At 46.8% G+C, this 21,677-nt stretch overlaps 2 protein-coding genes across 17 annotated transcripts in view; one reads left to right on the top strand and one right to left on the bottom strand.

Annotated features, from left to right (window-relative positions):
- KIF21B (kinesin family member 21B) overlaps positions 1–8,665 on the top strand; it is a 77,365-nt gene extending 68,700 nt beyond the window's left edge. For 3 of the 8 annotated variants that reach the window (XR_008916143.1, XR_008916142.1, XR_008916144.1), the window contains 4 exons: positions 1,073–1,243; positions 1,933–2,132; positions 2,841–3,058; positions 3,489–8,665. Coding sequence is in view for 3 of the 8 variants with exons in the window: in XM_056815703.1 (XP_056671681.1) it covers positions 1,073–1,243; positions 1,933–2,132; positions 3,489–3,543 (426 nt within the window). In the remaining 5 variants the exon portion in view is untranslated. The remainder of the gene's footprint in view (positions 1–1,072; positions 1,244–1,932; positions 2,133–2,840; positions 3,059–3,488) is intronic. The other 5 variants (XR_008916141.1, XR_008916140.1, XM_056815703.1 and 2 more) reach the window with 5 other exon arrangements.
- A 6,134-nt stretch (positions 8,666–14,799) lies between these two features.
- Positions 14,800–21,677, bottom strand: part of LOC103103705 (maestro heat-like repeat-containing protein family member 7) — a 65,953-nt gene continuing 59,075 nt past the window's right edge. Inside the window, exons 19-23 of one of the 9 annotated variants that reach the window (XM_056815709.1) lie at positions 20,073–20,231; positions 18,832–18,933; positions 17,785–17,887; positions 17,026–17,085; positions 14,800–16,061 (exon numbers count right to left, since the gene is read on the bottom strand). In XM_056815709.1, coding sequence (XP_056671687.1) covers positions 15,937–16,061; positions 17,026–17,085; positions 17,785–17,887; positions 18,832–18,933; positions 20,073–20,231 — 549 coding nt within the window. In that variant the 3' untranslated portion in view covers positions 14,800–15,936. Of the gene's footprint in view, positions 16,062–17,025; positions 17,086–17,784; positions 17,986–18,831; positions 18,934–20,072; positions 20,232–21,677 lie in introns of all 9 variants that reach the window. The other 8 variants (XM_007481116.3, XM_056815710.1, XR_008916145.1 and 5 more) reach the window with 8 other exon arrangements.

Genomic DNA, 21,677 nt, shown 5'->3' with positions numbered 1-21,677 from the left:
AGGGACTCTACTAAGCACTTTTAAATTATTTTCTCATTTGATCCTTACAATAATCCGTGGAGGTAGGAGCTATGATTACCCCCATTTTACAGATGAGGAAACTGAGGTCGACAGATTGAGTTGCCTGGAAGACACACACACACATACTTTTGAATATGATTTCATTTAAGACTGAGAAGACCCAAGTTCAAGTCCCATTTCTGACACATGCTGTGACTTTGGAATAAGACACTTTATCTCTCGACGTCCTGAGCCAGAAGTGTCTTAACACTCGATCTGGTACATACGTTCCCTCCAGTGCATTCAGTCTCTCATTAGGCCCATGTAATTGGGAAATACTGAACAAAATAAATAAAACTACACTAGAATATAGATAATGTTGATATGTGGTTTTGCCAGGGGGCAAGGGGGGCATATGTAATGGCCCAGTTTCTCTTTGAGTTTGTCACCCCTGATCTCAGCAGCTCTAGTGAGACCATAAGTTACAGAGAAGGTGCCAGCCTGCATTGTTAGAGGGGACTTCCTCGACTACAAGTTCCCTGTACCAGTTTAAATCACAGCTCCAGATCCTATCTCTGTCCTTGTATATATTATATCTCTCCACCGAGATGGAACTTCATCAGGGCAGGAATTGTGTCTTGAACTTCCTTCTCTTGCTCCCTTTTTTTAAGCCCTTCCTTTCCATTTTAGGAGTCACAAGGACCTGGGCAAGTCACTGAACCCTGATTTTCTAGCCCTTGCCATTCTTGTCTTAGAACTGATACTAAAACAGAAAGCAAGGGTTAAAAAAAATCCAAGTCCAAAAAAAACCATTCCCCCCCATTCACTCTCAAAGTATTATTTCTTCTGGTCCCCCAAAAAGATATGGTGGGGTGAGAAGACAGGGGAGGTTTGATATGGTCCAGGAAAAGATTTGAACCCAAGGTCTAGGGGAAGAATCTGGCTTCTCTGGACTTGTTGGAAGGAGGTGGCAAATCTCTCCCACACATGACCCCATGAGCTTCAAGACCTACGCCTGAATCCTGCATCCTTCCCACTACCTGATATACAGGTACTTGCTTCTCCTCAACAGATGTTTGAACTGGCAGAGAGTATAATGGGCAACATCAGCCCCACCCACAACTTTGAGCCCCCACACTATGACGGCATCGAGTGCCTAGCCATCCAGGGCGATGTACTCTTCAGTGGTTCCCGGGACAATGGAATTAAGAAGTGGGATCTGGAGCAGCAGGAGCTCATTCAGGTTGGGACAACAAAGGGAGGGCAATGAGGAGCATGCCAAATGTGAAATCAGCTAAGTTTGCCAACAGCACCTCCAGTTTTCCCCTTCTGTAGTCCCTTGTACCACCCTCTGCCCCCAGCTTCTGATGCCCAGCATCACTTACTGTCTTCTCTCCCCATCTCTCCAGGCTCTCAAACCCTGCTTGAGAAGGACCCGCTATCCATTAAAACTCTCTGGAATGTTTTAAGTTACTCCTGCTTCCTCTTCTCAGAGGCAATTGCAACTGAGGTCTGATCACTGTGCAATGAAACCTATTTGCCCTGCTTTGCGGATTTGCAAAACTTGGGCTCCCAGCTAAATGTTGGGGAGAACAAAGATCCATTCCCCAGGGCCTCTGAAATCAGCTACCAAAGAGGCAATCTCTAAAGGGAAAAGTCAAGCCTATCCAGATAGGGCAATCAGCGTTCTGTTTCCTGGCTTTTCCCCACCTTTCTTAGCATCTGTGATGCCTTTTGTGATGGTGGAATGGAGTGAAAGGCAGAGTAATTTAGGACTAGAGCTTGCCTCCCATCTCATACTCAACCCCTCCTTCTCCTCTTCCCCTAATACTTCAAAAAATGCTAGTTCCCCCAAACTCCTTGTCTGAAAAATTTATGAGTCCCCATTGCCAAGGTAGGTAATCCTTACTGTCCATGACTCTCCTTCCACAGCAAATTCCAAATGCCCACAAGGACTGGGTATGTGCCCTGGCCTTTGTCCCTGGCCGACCCATGCTGCTGAGTGCTTGCCGAGGGGGCTTCATCAAGGTCTGGAATGTGGAAAACTTCACACCCATTGGAGAGATCAAAGGTCACGACAGCCCCATCAATGCCATCTGTACCAATTCCAAGCACATTTTTACGGCCTCCAGGTAAGCTTGAAGGACCCACCATGCTGACCCTCCCTGGAATATCTGCCCTCACTTCCCATTCAAATTGCACTAGAACCAGGACAGGATAGGAACAAGCAGAATTCTAGAAGGTCCAGTCATGGGTTCTGACCTTCCATAGGAAATGGCACAGCAGAGCCCCCCCCCCCAACAAGTAGCCTTTCCACCCACCCTGCAATACGGAGAGGAAGGGAGGAATCCAGGAAAGGAAACAGCCAGGGCCTGGGGGACAAGCTGAATAGGTAGGGAGGAGAAGAACAGAAGAGCTACTGTGGTCCTGCTCAGCTCTCTTTTCTCCCAGCCTTCTCTGGTCACCTCTAGTTAATCAATATAAGCATTATTGTTACCATGAAGTGCTTCCCATGAGCCATAGCACAGGTTTGCCCATCTCCCTGCAGAATAGTGCCTCCCAGGAGGGGCACAGCAGCTCCCCCCACCCCCAGATTCCCTCCCACCTCTCACCCTCACCCCGGGCCCATCCATCTATTTATCTCCCTAGTCTCCCATGGAGGGGCCCTCCAGACTGCCTCATCCTTCAACTGGGACTGATTTCTTCTTATTCCTTCTCTTCTGACCATATTGCCCCTTCCTGTCTCTGGTCTCTCTCTATCTCTGTGTGTGTGTGTGTGTGTCTCTCTCTCTCCACCTTTCTATCTCTCCCCCCACCCTACCCCTGTTTCCCTGTCACAGTGACTGCCGGGTAAAGTTGTGGAGTTACGTCCCTGGACTCACCCCCTGCCTTCCACGCCGCGTCCTGGCTATAAAGGGCCGTGCTACTAGCCTGCCTTGACCCCTCCTCTCCTCCCTCTTCCCTCATCTTTCCTCTCAGTCCTCCTTTCTCTCCTCTTATTCTCCCCTTCTTCCCTCTTCCCGTCTTTCTCCACTTCGATCCGAGCTGCTTCTTAACGGTATGAGATTTTTACTCCCCCGTCTCCCTGACTGTCCCTCCTGTGCCTTATCTAGAGAGAGATTCTGTCCCTCTACCCACAGAGTCACACACTCCCATCCCCACACTCTTTCCACTCCTGAGCATGAGCAATGGGGCAGTTCCTCCGGATTGGGGCATCTAGGAGAGGGTCACAGAGAACAAAGGGGGGCAGAGGGTGAGCCGGCATAGATTCCAGCTGGGCAAAGATGGTCCTGCTGGGAAGCACTAAGTCTACTTCCTCTCACATCCCAGAATCCCTCAATCCCACAGTTAGGGTTTGTCCCCTGCTCCCCAGGCTGAACTTGGGGGTTTGGGAACCTGACCCGTAACTCCCTTTAGGCCAGCTGTCTGGGCCCACTTCAAGAGTTGACCTGTGCTTCCTCCTTTCTCCCCTTCTCTGTCTCTTCCAGTGACCTGACAGTGAAATTCTGGAGCGGAAGGCGGCTACCCAGCAGCACATCTTAGGCACAGAGGTCAGAGGGGGCACTCGGATTCCATATTTCTTCTAACTGCCTGGACATCATCTAAAGCAAAGCATCTTGAGACAATTTAGGCCCCATGGGTCCAGGCCAGACAATGCTGATGGTTCTGGGCAAGAGGGTTTGGGGATTCTGTTCCCCTCACCTCTCCTAGCCTTCCTAAAGGGAAAGTATTCCCGAACTCATCTCTTAGTGGGGTGGGAGCCCCTTGTAGGAAAGGAGAGGGGAAGGATATTAAGCTGTGAAGCCAAAGGGCATTTTTGATCCCCACTCTTTCCTCTGAAGCTCCTCAGCTTCTTCCAGGTTTGGTCCCATTTTCTTCCTCCTGAACTGTCCTCTCCTCTCCCCAACCTCAGGAGCTCTCCAGCTGGCCTGTGAGGAGACCTTGGGGAAATTTTTGTTAGCCCCCTCCCACTCCCCCAGAAAGCCCTATGGTGGGAGGGAATTCTGAGCCAGGCTGAGGGGATCCCCCAGCCCCCACCAGCCATATTTTATCTTTGAAATATTTTTGCCCTTTTTCTTCTTCCATCTGAACTCTGCCTTCAGATGGGCATCTTTCCTCCAATCCTCTCCTGCCCCTCTGGTGCCCAATTCCTGCCTCTCTGAGTCCTCAGCCTTTTCCCCCAAAAGGAAGGAGGTCAAAAGAAAAAGAGTGCCTCCTTCTAGGAACCATGGAAATTTGGGGATGGTAGCTATCAGGCCCTACCCTGGGTCCACCACCATCCCATTCCATCCCATCCAATCCCATCCCATCCCATCCCACCCCACTAATCTCCTGGGCTCAGCCCACCCTGTCCCAGGGATTGGAGCAGGCCTATCCATCAGAAAGTTCCATCTGAAGAGAGAGTCACAGATTCAGCCTGGTCATTTTATTTATTTATTTATTTGTTTATTTATTTATTCTTTTTTTTTGCTGGTGCCTCCTGGAAACCAACTTGACATTTCATCTAATGTAGTCTATCCCTTGAGCCTCTCTGAGGTCAGGGAATCCTGAGGGAGGATGGGGACAGGGAGAAAGCCTGGGGAGGGGGTAAGAAGGGTCCTCAGATGGGAATGGGTGCCAGTTAGTACCCTTGAACCTCTGCTTCTGAGCCATCCAACTCACCCTAGCCTTCAACACATTTTGGGATCAATTGGGGAACAATTTCCCTTTTGACTTTTCCCCTCTCTCCCTGCTCTCACTTCTATCTACACCATCTTCCTAATCTACACACCCCCACACACACTTCCTTCCAATCCATTCTGGGCTTTTCCTGACTTTCCTGTCTGAGGGTGAGCATCCTAGCCCATAATTCCCTTCATACCATCAGATGCTCCAGTGCCTTCCATCCCCCTGGGGCTTGGCACCCACACCTGGGTGACCTCATGCCAGTGGTGCCAGCCACGTTTCTTGCTGCCTCTCCTTGCAACCTTCCATCCTGGTAACTGCTGCCTGCCCGCCCCCCCCCCTTCCCCCTCTGGATCTAACCTAAAGGAGATCCTGCTCTATACCCCAACCCCTACCCACCCCCCCTTGCCACCCCATGCTATGTTACAAACCCTATCTAGGGGGGATTCCTGCCCCACTCCCACATCACTTAAGAAGCAGCTTTTGGATCTCCTTTGTTTCATGGTACTGTGTATAGTAGGATGTCTTGAGTAGTAAGGACTAAACTTTAGGGTCTGTTCCTTTGCCCCTCCCATTCCCCCCATCAGCTGGAATAGTCATTCCAGGGACATGATGGGGAATGGACTCCGAAGGTTCTCCATGGTTTTAACTATACCATAGCCCAGTTTGTATCTCCAGCTCCTTTCTCTCTGGTTATTCAAGAGACACATTTTCAAGCCTTAAAACTGGAAGGAAACAAGGGAGAATCATTACTCATTCAAAAGACCCAGTACCCTTTGGGAATTTTGGTTTTGGTTTTTGGTCAGGGGGGAGGGTGGGGGACGGGTGTTGAATTGAAAAAGGCTCTGGGTTTTGTTTTGTTTTTTTCTTGCCCAGGGCCCACTCAGTAGTTGAATTTTGTATTAAATTAATATCTGGGGTTCCCTTCCTGGTGGGACCAATGAACTCAAAGACTACGCCAAGGACTCCCAGGGAAATGCAGAGTGGCTTCCTTCCCCATCTTATTTTTCTGCTGCCACACCAGCCCTGTGCTTCTCTGGCTTCTTCCTGCTGGCAATGGGCATAGAGAGATTTGAGATCTGAGGCCAAGCACCCAAGCTGGAGTCTCACTCGTCCTCTTCGGAGAGAGCTTATGACTTGGTGCTTCTGGAAACGGACACGAGCATCTCTCCTCCCTCATCTCACAGCACTTGGGCCACCAGGAGGATATGGACCCACTCCAGTTGGGCAGAAGCCAGGAGTAGGAAGACTTTTTTCAGCTTCTGAACAAAAAGTAGCATGGAAGAGGAGAAAGCGGTTCTTCTTTATCATGGACAAGGCTTTTACGGTGCACAAGGAGTTTCTGTGTCTGAAAGGGAGAAAACTGCCAAGGGGAAAGCTATCTTTCCCTAGCTTGTCCTCACCCTGTAAACATCAGCAGACCAACTTATCCCCCTACTGAGAAACGGCGATGCCTTGGCAGAATGATTGTGCTCCCACTTCATCCCTTTACTGGATGTGGTTTGAAATTTGGGGTGATTTTGGTTGCAGGAAGGAAAAAAATGAAGTTTTGGTCTTCGGGGAACAATAGACAGTATGACTGGTGGCTTGTTACTCTCTCTTCAGCCCCCATGCTTGGGATGGGCGGGGGGGGGGTGCGGTACAAGAGTGGAAGGTCCAATTTCCATGTCCCACAAACACCTCCCCTCCACTCCAAAGCAAGCATGTGTTTGTTTACCTGTCCTTCCTCTTCACCACACCATCTTCAACTTGGCTCTTGTGCCCTAGGAGATGGGGGAAGAGTTTCCTCCAATGGGAGCTGCTGTTTACAAACACACAAGACTGCATTCCTCATCCCCCCTTGACTTTGGGTCCCACCAGGTCAGGGGAGCCAGCCCCCAGTAGTGAGAACTGTACTGCGAGTTTTGATTTGGTTCCCACTCAAGGTTTGATCCCAAGGTCCCCTGTGTTGTGGTTGTTGTCTGATCCTTTTGTTGTTGTTGATATTGGGTAAGCTACCTCATGGCTGGGCCTGGGCTTTGCTGTATGTGAGTGTGCTGGCTTTCCAGAAACTTGAAATCCTGTTGAGCAACTTGAGGCCCTGACTAATGTGGTCACTCCATCCCACTGGGCAGCTGAGCTTGGAGAAAGTTGGGTCTCTCCGTGCTTTCTTGAAGGAGGGTTGAGAGGCACAGGCTTTGGGTCTGAGCTAGAGAGCAAGGATTGCAACTTCACAAGTATTTATAAGTGTTTGAAGTGTTATAAGCACAAAATGATTGTATTCTGAGCACAAGGGCCCTAGAGCCTGAGCACAAGCCCTAGAATGAGGAAGCTTTAACCCAGTTTTAGAACACAGGATGACCAGGCCACTAGACCTACCTCTGAGTTCCCATCCTTTTTCTGTCCTCAGTCCCTCTGGGCAGAGAAGAAGACATGTAATGGCCAACATGTCCTGCTCTAGGCAAGAGAATTTGCCAAACTTGCCCTGGCTCCCTTCCCTTAGGTCAACCCCAGGGGCTATGCCATAGGGAAGGCAGTCATCCTATCCTACTTGGTCCATTCAGTCTGTCAGTGCCCACTCTGCCCTGGAATTGGGGAGCCCTATTCCTTTGGGAATTCATCAGAGGTAGTTATATAAAGGCCAGAAAGGTGGGTCATGCCAGTAAGCCTGGGGCATGGGGACATGAGACCCTCGTCCTTGTCATCCCCTAAGAACTCAAGAGATTAGAACTCTGAGCCCATGGCTATCCCCAGACGTTGGCCTCAAAGCCTTTCCGTCTCTAGCCCAAAATGATTCATGGGCCCATCAAGTCTCCTGGGTTAGGGCTCTTAACTAGGGCAAAGATTCTCAAGCACAGTATTATTGTCCTTTATAGTATTTACTCTCTAAGCTAGTGGCAACTCTGTCCTGAGCAAGCTTTTCCACAATAGACCTTGGAGTTAGCACTGGAGAGGTGGCAGAGTCAGCAGGAGAGTGCTGATGCCAGGAGTTTTCATTTGCAGGAAATGGGACCTCCCCCTGCAATGAAGGTGAGACTTGGAAGGGACCTTCATAGCCATTTCTTCTCATACTCTAATGTGGTCCCCGCTATTTGCAAACAAAGTTGATAGTGGGGAAGCATCTGAGAAAATCTGTACCAATGGGTAGGATTTGATGAATCCCATAGGAATTTTATAAAGCCAGGTCCCTCCGTTGCCTTTCCTCGTCCCCCTGGAAGCCGGCCCTCCCCTTACACCTGGATGGGCAGGTCCCATCTCAGCCAGGTTGGCTTCCTGGGATGTTCAGGTTAATGATGCCCACAGGGCAGGAATTTTCATTGTGCTGCTGCCCTCTTATTCTATACACCTAGTGCCAGGGTTTCACCCCCTCATACACCCTCACCCAGCTGGTCTGGATCCTTTGCCAGGCTGATCTCTCCATCTTCACTGAATTGCCAAGGCTTCTCTTATCCCACTATGTCCTTGGTTTCCCTCCTGGCCAGATGCCATTCCCTAAAGACTGGTACTCTCTTCCTGCTTCCTCTGGTTCTCTGGCTCTACGCCTGGAAATCCAGGACAGGAAAGAGGCTTGTGGGGACTGAGCCCAGCAGTTTAGCGAGCATCCCTGGCTACTTTCAGTCCCCTTTTTCCCCACCCCAACATCAGCACTCATCCCTCTCCCCAGTGCACAGCTGAGGGCACAGACTCTCAGCTAGGACCCCATTCCCCCTTCTACCACTGCTTTGAGTGAGATCACAAAGTCCGCCAGCCCCAAAGGAGCAGGAGTGTATGGAGAGGAAACCACCTTCCTTGACCTGGCCACCAGCTGTTTTCTAGAGGCTCCCGGCTTAGGTCTTGCCCTTGCTCCTCTCTGTGATGTGTATAGCACAAGGTGTATATATGTTTTGTATCTTCTCGGACAACTGTACATAGTGTAAGAAAGTTATTTAAACCTCACGCTGTACATTTTTGTTTTCAACCTAGATGTGTTGGTTCCCAGGAGGTCTTCGTAAATAAAGCCAAAATGGCCATTGTTTGTGGACATTGCTGCCATGGGCGGGTAATATGTGACCTTTGCTTTGTGGCCCCAGGACCCAGGATCCAACGTCCCATGCCCCAGCTAGATGAAGCAGCTTGTGGGATATGGTGGGCTGACTCAGAAGTCAGGAAGACCCGAGTGTGAACCTCATCTCAAGATACTTGCTAGCTACGTTTATGTGACCCTGGGCAAGTCATTTCACTGCTGATCCTCAGTTTCTTCATCTGTAAAATGAGAATAATAGCAGCTAAATCCCACGATGGTTGTGAGGATCAAATGGAATGATAAGTGTAAAGCACTCTGTAAATCTTTAAGGCTGTATAAATATGAGCTCTTATTACCCTCATTTTCTTCCCCATCTGATCCCGGCCATCAGCTTCTATCTACAATATTACTAGCTTTCAGCTTAATCAGTATCTGTTTTTGTTTTTGAAACTTTTACCTTGTATCCTAGAATCGATACTAAGTATTAGTTCCAAGGCAGAAGACTGGTAAGTGCTAGGCAATCAAGGTGAAATGACTTGCCCAGGGTCACCCAGCTAGGAAGAATCAGTACAAGTATCCCTTCCATATCTCATCTTTCCCCCATGGTTTCTGTATATCTCAAGTCAGCATAAGAAGTTAAATCGGAATGGGGGGGGGGGGAGATTTTACAGAAGACACAGAAGATACTCAAAAACCAACAGACAATACAGAAGTTTAGAAATTCATTTTTACTAAACATTGACCTACCTATAGCCTATTACCAAATACTTAACCCAAATTTTAACACCTGCTAAATTTGTAAATACCCCATAAAGGAAAAAAGGAAAAATTCAGATTTTTCTGGTACAAAGGGAAGGCCAAAACATCTTACATGGATTTTTCAGATTTCTGGGGTGTTGTGCCCTTAATCCCTCAGATGTGGAAGGGATTCCTGTATTTATTAATCCACTTTACAAGGCACTGAACAAGGAACTAGGGATACAAAGAGAAGGAAAAAACAAAACCCTAAAGTCCTTTTTCTCCTGTTATTATTCTTAATTCCTTGGCAGAAATTATAACTTGGTCATCTAATCAAAATGCTAGAGAAAAGAAAAGAAAAGAAGAAACAAAAAAAGGAGAAAGAAGAAAATATAAAAATATATATAAAGAAATATAAAACAATAAAATGTAGGCTCCTTGAGGGTAGAAATGGTTTCATTTTGTATTTCCCAGGGTGCACTGTGCATGGTGCACATAGTAGGTACTTAGTAAAGGCTTACTGAATTTACATAGTACCCCCCCTTCAGGAGGCTCCCTATAACTGGGTGACCAGATATAACACAAAAGTTTAAGAATACCCTACTCTGATCCCTAAGGGCAAATCGAATGTGAAGCAGCATGTTGGTGCTCTCAGTGAGTGGATGAGGAATTGGAGAACAGAGTCTCCTTCCTTGAAACCAAACCCCGGAAGGGAAGCACCCTGGAGAGTGGGTAGGGTGAAGAGGAGAAGGCCTATTCTGCAGCAATGTCTCAGAAGCCTAGTCCTCAACCTGGGCACCTCTTCCCAGAGCAGGAGCAACCCCTAGGGGACAGTGAATCTTAGCTCAGACCTGGGATGGAGCAAGTCCACTGCAAAAGAATCCAGGTGGTGGCCACACTGTGTACTCCCCTGTGGGATTGGAGGATTCTGCATAGAAACGAAGCCCAGAAGGAACGTTTTAGACAAGAGGGAGAGAGAACTGGGGGGAAGAATCCAAGGGGCAGGGGGGGGGGTGTTGGATTCTCTTATTGGAGAAACACCCAACATTCTGCTGGTTCTGGGCTCCCCACACTGGTCATAGTATGACCAAAAACAAAAGCTTTGAAGTTAGAGTGGATTTTCTGAACTTCCTTGGGGTCAACTTGTATTTAAAGAACACAGCAAGGCCTGGACTGAAGAGGAATTAAGGAGACTCAAAGGATGGGGGGGGGGGGGGGGGATGTGTATCTTATACATGTGAAGCCTGATTTTGCTGAGTCTCCTAGGAAAAGGATGGTAATGAATTATCATAGTTGGAGTAAAAAGCCACCTCTACAACAGGAGAAAACAGAGCCCTCCTGAAGAAAAATAAAGGAGTGCTAAGTACTGATCAAATAATAATAGCTCCTTACAAAGAGGAAGGCACTCAGTCCATTACCAGCGGTAGAAATGGTAACCGACGTGTCTGTAGACTCTGAGGTTTACACTGTTAGCACGGTTATGACATTCAAGTATAAATACTAAAACTGTTTCATTATAGAGATGAGAAAGCTGACACTGCTCGTAAGTATTAAATGGGTCCTGATCTCAAAGTTTACAGTTGACAGAAGCTTAGACATGGAGGGGACCTTGGAGGTCATCAATCCATCAAGAATCAGTAAGCATTTACCAAGCACCAACTATGTGTCAAACACTGTGCTAAGGGTTTGGGGTACAAAATAAAAGGTTATCTAGTCTAATTCCCACATTTCATATATTACGAAGCCATTTTACTTTAGGCCACATGGGTAAAAATCAAAATAATCATAGCTAACATGGAGCATTTTAAACATTTATATATTTGTTTTATCTATATATCATCTATATTTGGATATTGTATAATAGCTAACATTTATATAGCCCAAATTAAACATTTATGTTATATATTATTTCAATATCTATAGGTTTATATTTATATATAATGGCTAACATATAGCATTTTAAAAATGTCATTTCAATATTTATATATTTTCTATATTCATACATAATAGCTAACATTTATATAGCATTTCAAACATTTCTATTATACATTATTTCAATATATTCATATTCATCTATAATAGCTAACATAGCATTTTAAACACAATTCATGATCATCTAACTCATATATAATAGCTAACATTTATATAGCATGTGTATATATAATTTTATTATCTATATGCATACGTTGGCAGAGTGCTTCACACATATATTATTTCATTCCAGCCTCACAACAATCCTGTGGGGCAGATGCTATTATTATCCCCATTTTGCAGATAAGAAAATGGGCCTAAATTCTTTAATCCCTGAGGCCAGGGCTCTTTCCATGAGTTTGGCAGTCACTACCTCAAACCTAGCTTAGAGCCTCCTGGTCTTGCTCCAGCAGGATGAATCTCGGGGCATGTAGTTCTCAAATCCATTTTTAAAGACATTCACTTGGCAGGAGCGTGAGAGGAACCATATTCCCAAGGATACTGGGTCCCACCAGAGAGGCGCATCCCTCTGGGACAGCATCTTGTTGAGGCCCAGAGACACTGGCCTCTTGGGCAGATGCTCTAAGGAAGATAACTTCTAGGACAACAAAGCACATCCACAGCCGGGTGTGGTAAATAATTGTGCTTGTTAATAGCCAAGTGTAGTGAATAGAGTTATTGTTCAGTCATTTTTCAGTCGTGTCTGACTCTTCATGACCCCATTTGGGGTTTTCTTGGCAAGGATACTGGAATGGTTTGTCAGTTCCCTCTCCAGACCATTTTTACAGATGAGAAAACGGAGACAAGCAGGGTTAAGTGGCTTGCCCAAGGTCCCTTATGTGTAAGCATCACCAAGTGTCTGAGGCCAGAATTGAACCCAGGAAGAGAAGTCTTCCTGACTTCAGGCCTGGCATTCTATCTGCTGTGTTACCCAGCTGCCCCGAGATTCCTTTATCTATAGCCTACCATGTTCTTCCTTCCTCCATCCCCACCCACTGCAGTGTCTGATAAAGAGGTGTTCCTTCTCTCCATGGAATACCCCCTACCTGATGTCACCCCATCCCATCTCCCCTGTCAGCTTACCCCCTGTTATGTATGGGATAGATCTGACTCAGAACAAATCAGTGGTTCCATTTTGGGATTTGGATGTAAAAATGCAATTAAACCGAGTAGCCTTTTTATTTGTTTTGCAGAATCTTTCAGTAGCATGTCAATTCACAAAGTGAGGTGCCCCTGCATGTCATATTGTTTGGTCCTTGGAACTCCCTCTAACAGGACAACCAACACAAGTGTGTGGGAAAATCAATTTTGTTTCAAAAACTTGCCTTGCGATTGAGAACAAGCAATGGGGCCCATCCCTGCTCTCTTGAGTGTCAGGGCCTGTTCACTTCCAAATCGGTCTACTTTGCAGGCCTTGATTCCTGCTGCTTAGGCTGACCCTTTGGGGATATGATACCCTCTTAAGTCATAAGATTCCAGCCAATTTCTGGGAAGTTTACCCAGGAAGAGGGCAAAATAGATTTCCTAGTCCAAGCAAGAGTTTTTACACTATGGATTTGCATTTGGAGGCAGGGAGGGCCAAGAGCATGGCACAAACATGTTCAGAAAGGGCTTGTGACCCCTAGGACTCCTTGCATGTTCTCCGCCCACACTCCCCCTGACAGCTGGTAGGCACAGGATGGAGCTGAGACTGGGGGGGGGGGGGGGTAGGTGACAACCTCTTTGCCAAGTCAGAGATTAGAGAAGGTTTTCATCTTGCTTTGGAAGTTTATTTTCAAACCCAAGCAAGTGACTGCAGCTGTATGCCATGGCTCATGGCCAGGTTAACCAGCTGCTGGGCTCAGAGGAGAGTCTGAGATAGCTGCATAGACTAGGCAGCGGGAGGGACAGACAGACAGATCAGATAATGAGAAGAAGAGAGGGAAGGAAGTGGGAACAGAGAAAGAACAGGGGGCAGGAGGGGAGGGAGAGGAGAGCTGACAAAAGGTCTTTAGTAAAGGATAGGCTTGAGAGTATGGGAGCAGATACAAATGGAGAGCCCCGCTTACCTACCTATGGCAAAATCCAGGGTCACATTCAGAGGACACTTGCTCACAGGGAGTCCTGCTATTTGGGGCATAATCTATCCCCATCAAGAGAGGGATCATCAGCTTCCAGAACTCTCCATAGGCCCATGGGCGAAGCCTTAAAGTTGGCAAATATTAGGATCAAATGTTAAGAATCAACCAAGCCATCAGCACCAGGCTAGCTTCCCTGTTTGGCTTTTCCATTAGATTCTTTTAGTCATCCAGAATCAGGGAGGTGCCATTTTGTCTTTCATTGCTCAAGGCGGAAATACCAGCTATCTATTATACAAGTCAACCGGGCCCAGGGTATGCCAAACAGTTGTGTCCCAAGATAGAACGAAAACTTGAAAGCAAGGTGGCTTTGGGTTGGGTTTGGGGGTGGGGGCAGAGGGGGATCCTTTGTATCTCTAGGGCCTAGTACAATCAGCATATAATCAATAAATGGTTAGCGGAGTCACTGATGAGAAATGAAAATGGCTTCCATTTCCTGTCACATTTGTCCTAATTCTATTCAGTTCAAGATAATATTCAAATGAATCTGTATTCTCTGGGCATCATTTTCTTTATCCAAAGTCATCAATGGTCTAAATCGAAAGGCTTTATCTCAGTTCTCCTCTTTCTTGACTTCTCTCTTGTGGTGCAATCAATCAACAATTCTATTCACTGCTGACTATGTCAGGCACCGTACTAGGTGCCGGGAAACAAAGAAAGAACGGACTATCTTTGTGTACAACTGGATGGGGAAGGAGCTCAACCTGTACACGGGTAGGTCTATCTACGAACTCTTTAGAGTAAACACAAGATTACTAGCAGCTGGGGAGGGCCTGCTACAGAAGATGGCGTTTGATTTGAGCCTTGAAGGAAATTAGAGATTCTAAGAAATGAAGGTAAGGAGATAGAGCATGGGGTGGAGATGAGAGACCGAGTGTTGTGGGGGAGGGACAGCAAGTAGTTCAGTGTGGATGAGTGTAGAAGCACGGAAAGAAAAAGAGGGGCCAGACTTTAAAGAATAGGGCATTATAGTCTAGCCTAGAGGTCATCGGGAGTGACGGGTTTATTGATGGTGCTGGGAGGGTGGGGAGGGGGTGGTGTGGTCAGAGCTATTCTTTTAGTGAAATAATTTTGGCAGCTAGATGGAGGAGGGATGGAGTGAGGAGAACAATTAGGAGGCTGCTGTAATAGTCTAGATGAGACAAGATGAGTGGCAGAGCATGGATGGTGGCTGTTAAGAGTGGAGAGAAGGGGGACAGCTAGATCACACAGACAGAGCACCAGGTCCAGAGTCAGGAGGACTTGGCCTCAGCCACTTCCTAGCTGGGTGACCTTAGGCAAGTCACTTGACCCCCACTGTCTGGCCCTCACCCCTCTTCTCCCTTGGAATCTCCTCTGCTCAAGAACCTTCAGGGATTCCCTCTGGTCTCAAGGATAAAAACAAACTGTTCAGTTTGTTAAAGCCTCTCAGACTTCTAAGCTTCCTGTGCAGTCATTACTCTCCCTCTCCCATTCATGACTTGCCCTGCTCTAGACTCAGCAGTCATGGCCTCATGGCCTTGCCTTGAGGGCCCCTTCCTTCCTCCCTTTTGCCCCTTGGAGCCTGTAGCTTCTGCCTCCTATGAAAAGGCCTTCACGACCCTCAGGTTTCTCAGTGCTTCTCTCACCCTCCTCCACCTCCCTCAGATGATCCTGTGGGGACTCTTTTATGTCCATGTCCAATCCCCCCACCTCACCCCTGTCAAAGGCAAGCTCTTTGACCCTGTATTTCCCTTTTTGTCACTGTATCCCAGGCCTAGCGCGCACAGTGCAGCAAACACAAGACACTTAATAAATGCTAGGTCATTCGGACTCTTGGTTCTGGGGCAGAGGTGGAGGAACTGTCCTGGAGGGGAAGACACAGCGTGAGGTCATCTTCACACAGCTAACAGAAACGTGATATTTCATAAACAAAATATGAAAGTGGGGGGGGATGAATAAACTCTGGACTACTTCCATTTTCTCTCATTAAATTTTGCAGAAATCAAACAGCATCAACCTCATAGATGCAAGGCTTAGAAGCCTCATTTTATTTCAAAAAGCACTTATAATAAATTAACATTTATATAGCGCTTACCAGATCTGAGCCAGGCCCTATGCTAAGTGCTTCGCAAATATTACCTTATTTGATCCTCACACAGCAACCTTATGAGGTAGGGGTTGTTATTATCCCCACTTTATAGATAAAGAAACTGAGTATGGTAGAGGTAAAGTGACTTGCCCAGGGTCACCTAGCTGGTAAGTGCCTGAGGCCAAATTTGAACTCAGGCTTTCCTGACTCCAGGCATATACACAGAGAAGCAAAGACAAGGTAATATGAGGAGGGTCAGAACAACAACATGAGAAAGGCAGGTGATCAGGGAAGCCCTCCTGGGTAGCTGAGAGGGAAGCAAGGATGCTTTGAGGCAGAGGTGAGGAGGAACGAGCATGGGGGATGGCCTGGCAGAGGCACAGGGGCAGAGACATTGTGGCTGGGCCTCTAGCTCAGAAGCACCAAACAACACGACGTATTTTACCACGATGCAGCCTCCTGGATCTCAAAATCCAGATGGTCTGTGCTGCCAAGCAGGCGACAGCTGGGTCTTCATCTTTTTTCATGCGTCTTAGGGCTGCAACACAAAGTGGCAAGTGGCTCTTTAGACTAAGGGGCAGGAGGAGGAGGGCAAGGAGAGGCCAAAGGGAAAGGAGAATGCCAAGGTTTGGATTGTGTCTTCTGAAGGCTTCCCCTGCTTGGGAAAGGGCTGCTTGGACAAGGGCTCCAGTGACCCTGGCACTATCCTGAGATAGAAATGGGCCTCAAGAGTCATCACCCCAGCTCTACTGTCAGCTGCCTTGTTTTCCCTATCATGTTCCTCCCTATTCTCTCTCCTTTTCTGCCAGGGGACTAGGAAGATTAACTAAGTGTAAAGTACTTTGAGAGTCTCGGAAACAGTCACCTGGGAGTCAACCATTGCTCAGAAGTGTAACGTCAAGGGGGACTACCAAAAAGCCCCTTTGAATTTTCCAGTAAACAGTGCTTGAGGGTCCAGGGATCCAAGGGGAAAAGAAAGGTAGAAGTAAGGAAGGAAAAGTTGTTAAATGATTTGGTCCAAACAGTATCAGAAAACCACAGACTGACTCATAACTCATGCATTACAAATGGAAAAGGGGCAGGATGCTCATGACTTCGACTTTGTTCCAAAGTAATGAAAATTTCTCTGCATGGGAGAAAGTCAAGGTTTCACCAGACCTCTTATCTGGAGCAATGTGAGTCCTTCTTGCTAGTCCACCCCAGGTAACTCAGGTGACTCAGCCTGCGTCAAATGTGTGAGGTCTGGGAACAGGTAGAGGGATGGTGGGGTATGGTTACGCGGAGAGCTTCCTTGGGTTTTGGAGGTGCCCAAAATGCCTCTCTCAGGAAATGGTCATGATTTGGGGATCATCCATACCTCTTTAGCCCTCCACCAGAGTGGACAATTCAGATTTGACTATATTATTTGAATAAAGTCAACTGTTTCCCCTACTTTATGACTCTCCCAACTGCTACCCACTGACTCACACACCTTTCCCAAGATATAAAAGGCCAGTCCTCACCTGAAGAGACTTCCTTATATTCCTCATCATATTCTAGATCCTTGATCTGGATAATCTGGCCTGTCCAAGGACACAAATTTCCATCAGTGGTCAGACAGCAGCTCCCTTGACATGCTCTGGGAGCTGGAAGCCTCCCACCCTTAAAAAAGCTGAAGTTATATAGTTGATTTAAGGTTTACAAAGAGCTTTACACATATTGTCTCATTTGATCCTTTCAACCTCCTTCTTATCTCCATTTTATAAATGAGGAGACCGAGGAGTTAGGTGGCTTGTCCAGGGTCAAACTGCTAGTATGCGAGTCAGATCTGGAGCCTAGGTCCTTTGTATCAAGATGCCTAGCAATGCCCTATCATGGGTCCACACAGCTCAGGTCCCTTAGGCAACTGCTGGGAGCATCCATTCCCCAAAAGTCAGACTCTCCCTCGAAACTTAAGTTGTTTCCCTTATGGCAATACTTGACAGTAAAGGATATGACCAGCAAGCACTTTCCTCCAGAGAGAAGGGGGCAGCAGCTAATAGACACCAGCCCTCCCCAGGATCCTCCCAAGCCCCAGGTAGGTCCCTCTGGGCAGGAAGGCAGCCTTCTGGCGGTGAAGACATTGCTCAGCCTGCTGGAAAGGCCAATAAGAAAGGAATCCCTCAGAAACAGGGCTATCCTGGAAGGGGCTCTGGGCTTTGGTCAGTGAGGCTCAGGGCCGAAGGTCTGATGAGGGCACAGCTTGGGACAGGAAGGGGCGGGATGCCAGAGGAAGGCCTTACTTGTCAACCACACGGCTATTTGGCGAATGCTTGCCTGGGAACTACTATAGTAGCTGAGGCTCTGGCTCAGGAACCAGGAGATCTTGTCCTTTTGCTCCTCCAGCTGGAAGAAGAGGTAAATAGAGAGCCAAAGGGCTGGTCATTGATTCCCTGACTTGTGATTTCATTATGGTAGGGAGTTTCCCATAGAAGGCTCCTGCCCTGCAATGAGAGTTGCTTGAGGCTCAAGACATACCTCAGATACTTACTAAGTCACTTAACATCTTTCAGCCTCAGTTTCCTCATCATCAAAATGGGAGGAGGGATAATAATAGCATCTACCTTCCAGGGTTATCATGAGGATAAAATAGGATAATGTATGTCAAATGGCTTAGAAACTATATGAAGTTATAAAATGTTTCATTATTTCAGTGTCCACATACATCAGAGTACTTCTTGTTGGAGATTCATAGACCCCCCCCCTCAGGGCAGGGGCTGAGTCTACACTGTCTTCTTGGCATTACGCCCTAAACATGCCAGATGATGCTAGTCACAAAATGGTAAAAAGGAGGAAATTGTCCCATAAGGACCATAGAATTGTAGATTTAGAACAAGAAGAAGAAAATATTGGAGGCCATTGAATTCAACCCCTTCATTTGATTTATTCATTTATTAGCCCTTATCTTTTGTCTTAGAATGGATACTAAGTATCAGTTCCAAGGCAAAAGGAGGGTAAGGGCTAAACAAAGGGAGTTAAGTGACTTGCCCAGGGTCACACAGCTAGGAAGTCATCAGATCTGAACCCAAGACTTCTTATCTCTAGGCCTGGCCACTAAGTCACCTTGCTGCTCCTTTTAAAGATGAAGAAACCGAGGCCCCTAAAGACAGAATGACTTCTCCAGACTCAAAACTGGTGTGTGAGGAGAGATTCACACTAAGTTCTTTCTGATTCCCAGCTCAGTGCCCTGGCCCCTCAGGTACCCTCCCAGCAATCCTCCATCTCTACCATGAGAGATGCCCCTGCTATCCTTGGTCTGATGGTCCAAAGAAATGGGCACTATGACTTACCAGGGTCCTCCCAATGATGAATGTGTCTTCACCAGCACACACTGACTTGAACTTTGGGCAAACCAGAATTTTGGCACAGAGGAAGAGGCTATCCCTGCTGGCCTGCAAGGACAAGAAGAGGTAGGCCAAAGAAAAGAAGCTTTCTGAAGAAATAGGGCAGAGAGGCTGTGTAATAGGGACAAGGATGAGGGGATAAAAAGGTTGGCCTCATCCTTGACCAGAAAGATCCCGGGGCACGGAGAAATGAGGGAGATGGAGAGGGAAGGAACATTCAGGGAGACAACGTCCATCCTGGGCAGCTCATCTCGTGCCTCTGTCCCTAAGTCCTATGGACCTCAACAGCAAGAGTAGGGGGTTGGCAGGAATTGGAAACTGGGAAGCTACATGAATTTCTAAATTCTAAATGGTGCCCTGGTCACCATGAACTTGTGGTGGTTACCACGCCACAATCTGGCATACTGTCAAAGTCACTATGAAACCCATGACTAGGCACAAAGCTGTAGGTCTCTTATCTGAGACTGTTGCCTCCTTCACTTTAGCTGATGGTTACAGGGGAATATTCTCTGGTTCAGTGACTGGACACCCTTCTCTCCCAAGTCATAGACTCCAACTTAACCACAAATTCAGTAAAGCCACCCCCATCCCCATGACTTGGCTCCCAGAGCCAAGGCCTGCATCGTTACCTGGGTAGCCACTGTGCTACTATTTGCCACAAATGGGAGAAAGTTAGGAGAGTTTGTGAGCCAGGACAGAAACTACCCATTCTTTGGCCTGGGGTAATCCCATGCCCTCTTCTCTTTCCTATGAACTTGCCTGTGAGGCTCACTTCCATACCATCCACCCACCTCCCTCCATCCCTCCTTCCCTACTCAGCATGGGAGCAGACAGAAAACAGTCCTGGAGAAGCCTAGAAAAATGTAGAGAGAAAGAAACTGAAGCCAATGTCCAAAGGAAAGGTTTGGGGTCAGAGTGTTTTTCTTGGTATAATGACTTCTCTCCCATAGCTGGATAGAAATCATACAGCCATAGAACTAGATGTCATTTCAGAATTCAGAGGTCATATTGTCCAGCCCCTGCTTTCAGGTATGGGAACCCTGGGGAAAGAGACCCTTCATCTAATGATGTGGCATCGCCTGTCCCATCTCTCTATAGCCAACTCCAGTGTGTGCTTATTTCCTGAAGGGAGCAGAGGTAGTGGGGAGAGGAGGGAAAGGTCCAGGATCTGGGGCGCTAGGTCTCACACTTGCCACACTGCTGCTCTCATCCTGCAGGTGGAACAACAAGGGAATCAGGCTGCAATGGATCTGGTACCTGAAGGAAACCATCAGGAACCTCCGTTTCACCTTGGACAAGAGGATACCAAACATATCGATTGAATTATAGCGATGTTCCTCTGAGTCCTAGAAGCAATAGGAGGGGACACACAAATGAGCATATGCGGAAGTATTTCCCAGTAGCCAACACCTTTTGGATCACAGATCTCAAACTGGAGGAGGCCTCAGAGGCCATCTAGCTCAGTTCCCTCCTTTTACAGATGAAGAAACAAAAGGCCTAAGGAAGTTAAGTGACTTACTGACAGTCATACATCTAAGAGTCAGAAGCATGATTTGAACTCTGGTCCTCTAACTATAGCATCAGTTCCCCATATGAGATTACTTCCCTTGCATTGATACAGCTCATAATACATTCACTGTGGTCCAACCCGAGGACTGCTTTGACCTCCTCCAGCCTCAAAATATCAATGAACTATAAAAACACAAGCATCTGTCTACCACTTCCTTTCATTGAGTTGTTCCTTCCTTCTAAGGTCTTTTTGTTTTGTTTTGGTTTTTTTTACCATTCTCTTCTTGTACCTCAACCCAACCAGTCTTGCTAGAATGGCAAGGGGCATTGTGAAAATAACACAAGACCAGGAATCAAAAGACCCTCTTCTTACCCCAGCTCTGCTATTGCAGATGGTACTGTGGGACCCTGGGCAGAAAAGTCACTTTTTCTGTGACTTCTTTCCTTCAAGGCTCAACCTATAAAATGAAGGGTTTTGACTAGGGCACAGATTTTGTGTGTTATAGACCCCTTTGAAAATCCTGGCAAAGCTTATAGAGTCCTCCAGAATCGTGTTCTTAAGTAATTGAAAGAAATGTTAAGTTTAAGTTAAAAATTAGTGAAAGCAATAATGTAATTTTTACCCCATCCAAGTTCAGGAACCCTCTGAAATCTAACCATCGATCTGGGGGGAGATGTGGATTGTTAGGGGCTTCTTGGAACCCCTGGATTAGAAACTAGAATTGGCTGTAATACCTTCCAGGGATGTTGTGAAGATTAAATGAGATGTTTATAAGTACTTTGTAAACCTTATAGCCCTATGTATATGAATGTCTTATTCTAGTCTCAAAATATGTTCCTATGGCTAGATGGATTTTAATGTTCTCTCTATCTCTAAAATTCTATGGTTAGAAGTAAATACAATACCATTCCCTGCCCCCATTACACAAAGCTAGAAACTTCTGCTGGCCAAAAGAATAGATAAAAAGAAATATGGTACACTTCATCTAGGGCTATGCCAGGTTTTTTACAAATCTAATACCCCAATTCAGATGCCTCTACAGCAGGAAGCCTTCGCTGATTCCCCTCCTTCCTCAAGTATTCCTAGAAACTGGGGCTGATCTTTCCTCATGTCCCCATCACTCTTTCTAGTATTAGTTGAATGCCAACTTTGTTTAGAATGACTAATGGATCTCTAGTCTCAGTATTCCACTTTCCTTTAAAAAAAAATCCTTAACTTTCATCTTAGAATACTGTGTATTGGTTCCAAGGCAGAGGAGTGGCTAGGGCTAGGCAATGGAAGT

The sequence above is a fragment of the Monodelphis domestica genome, chromosome 2 (assembly GCF_027887165.1).
Source record: "Monodelphis domestica isolate mMonDom1 chromosome 2, mMonDom1.pri, whole genome shotgun sequence".
Taxonomy (NCBI): domain Eukaryota; kingdom Metazoa; phylum Chordata; class Mammalia; order Didelphimorphia; family Didelphidae; genus Monodelphis; species Monodelphis domestica.
The sequence above is the reverse complement of the archived record's forward strand: the minus strand, read 5'-3'. Positions and strand labels throughout refer to the sequence as shown.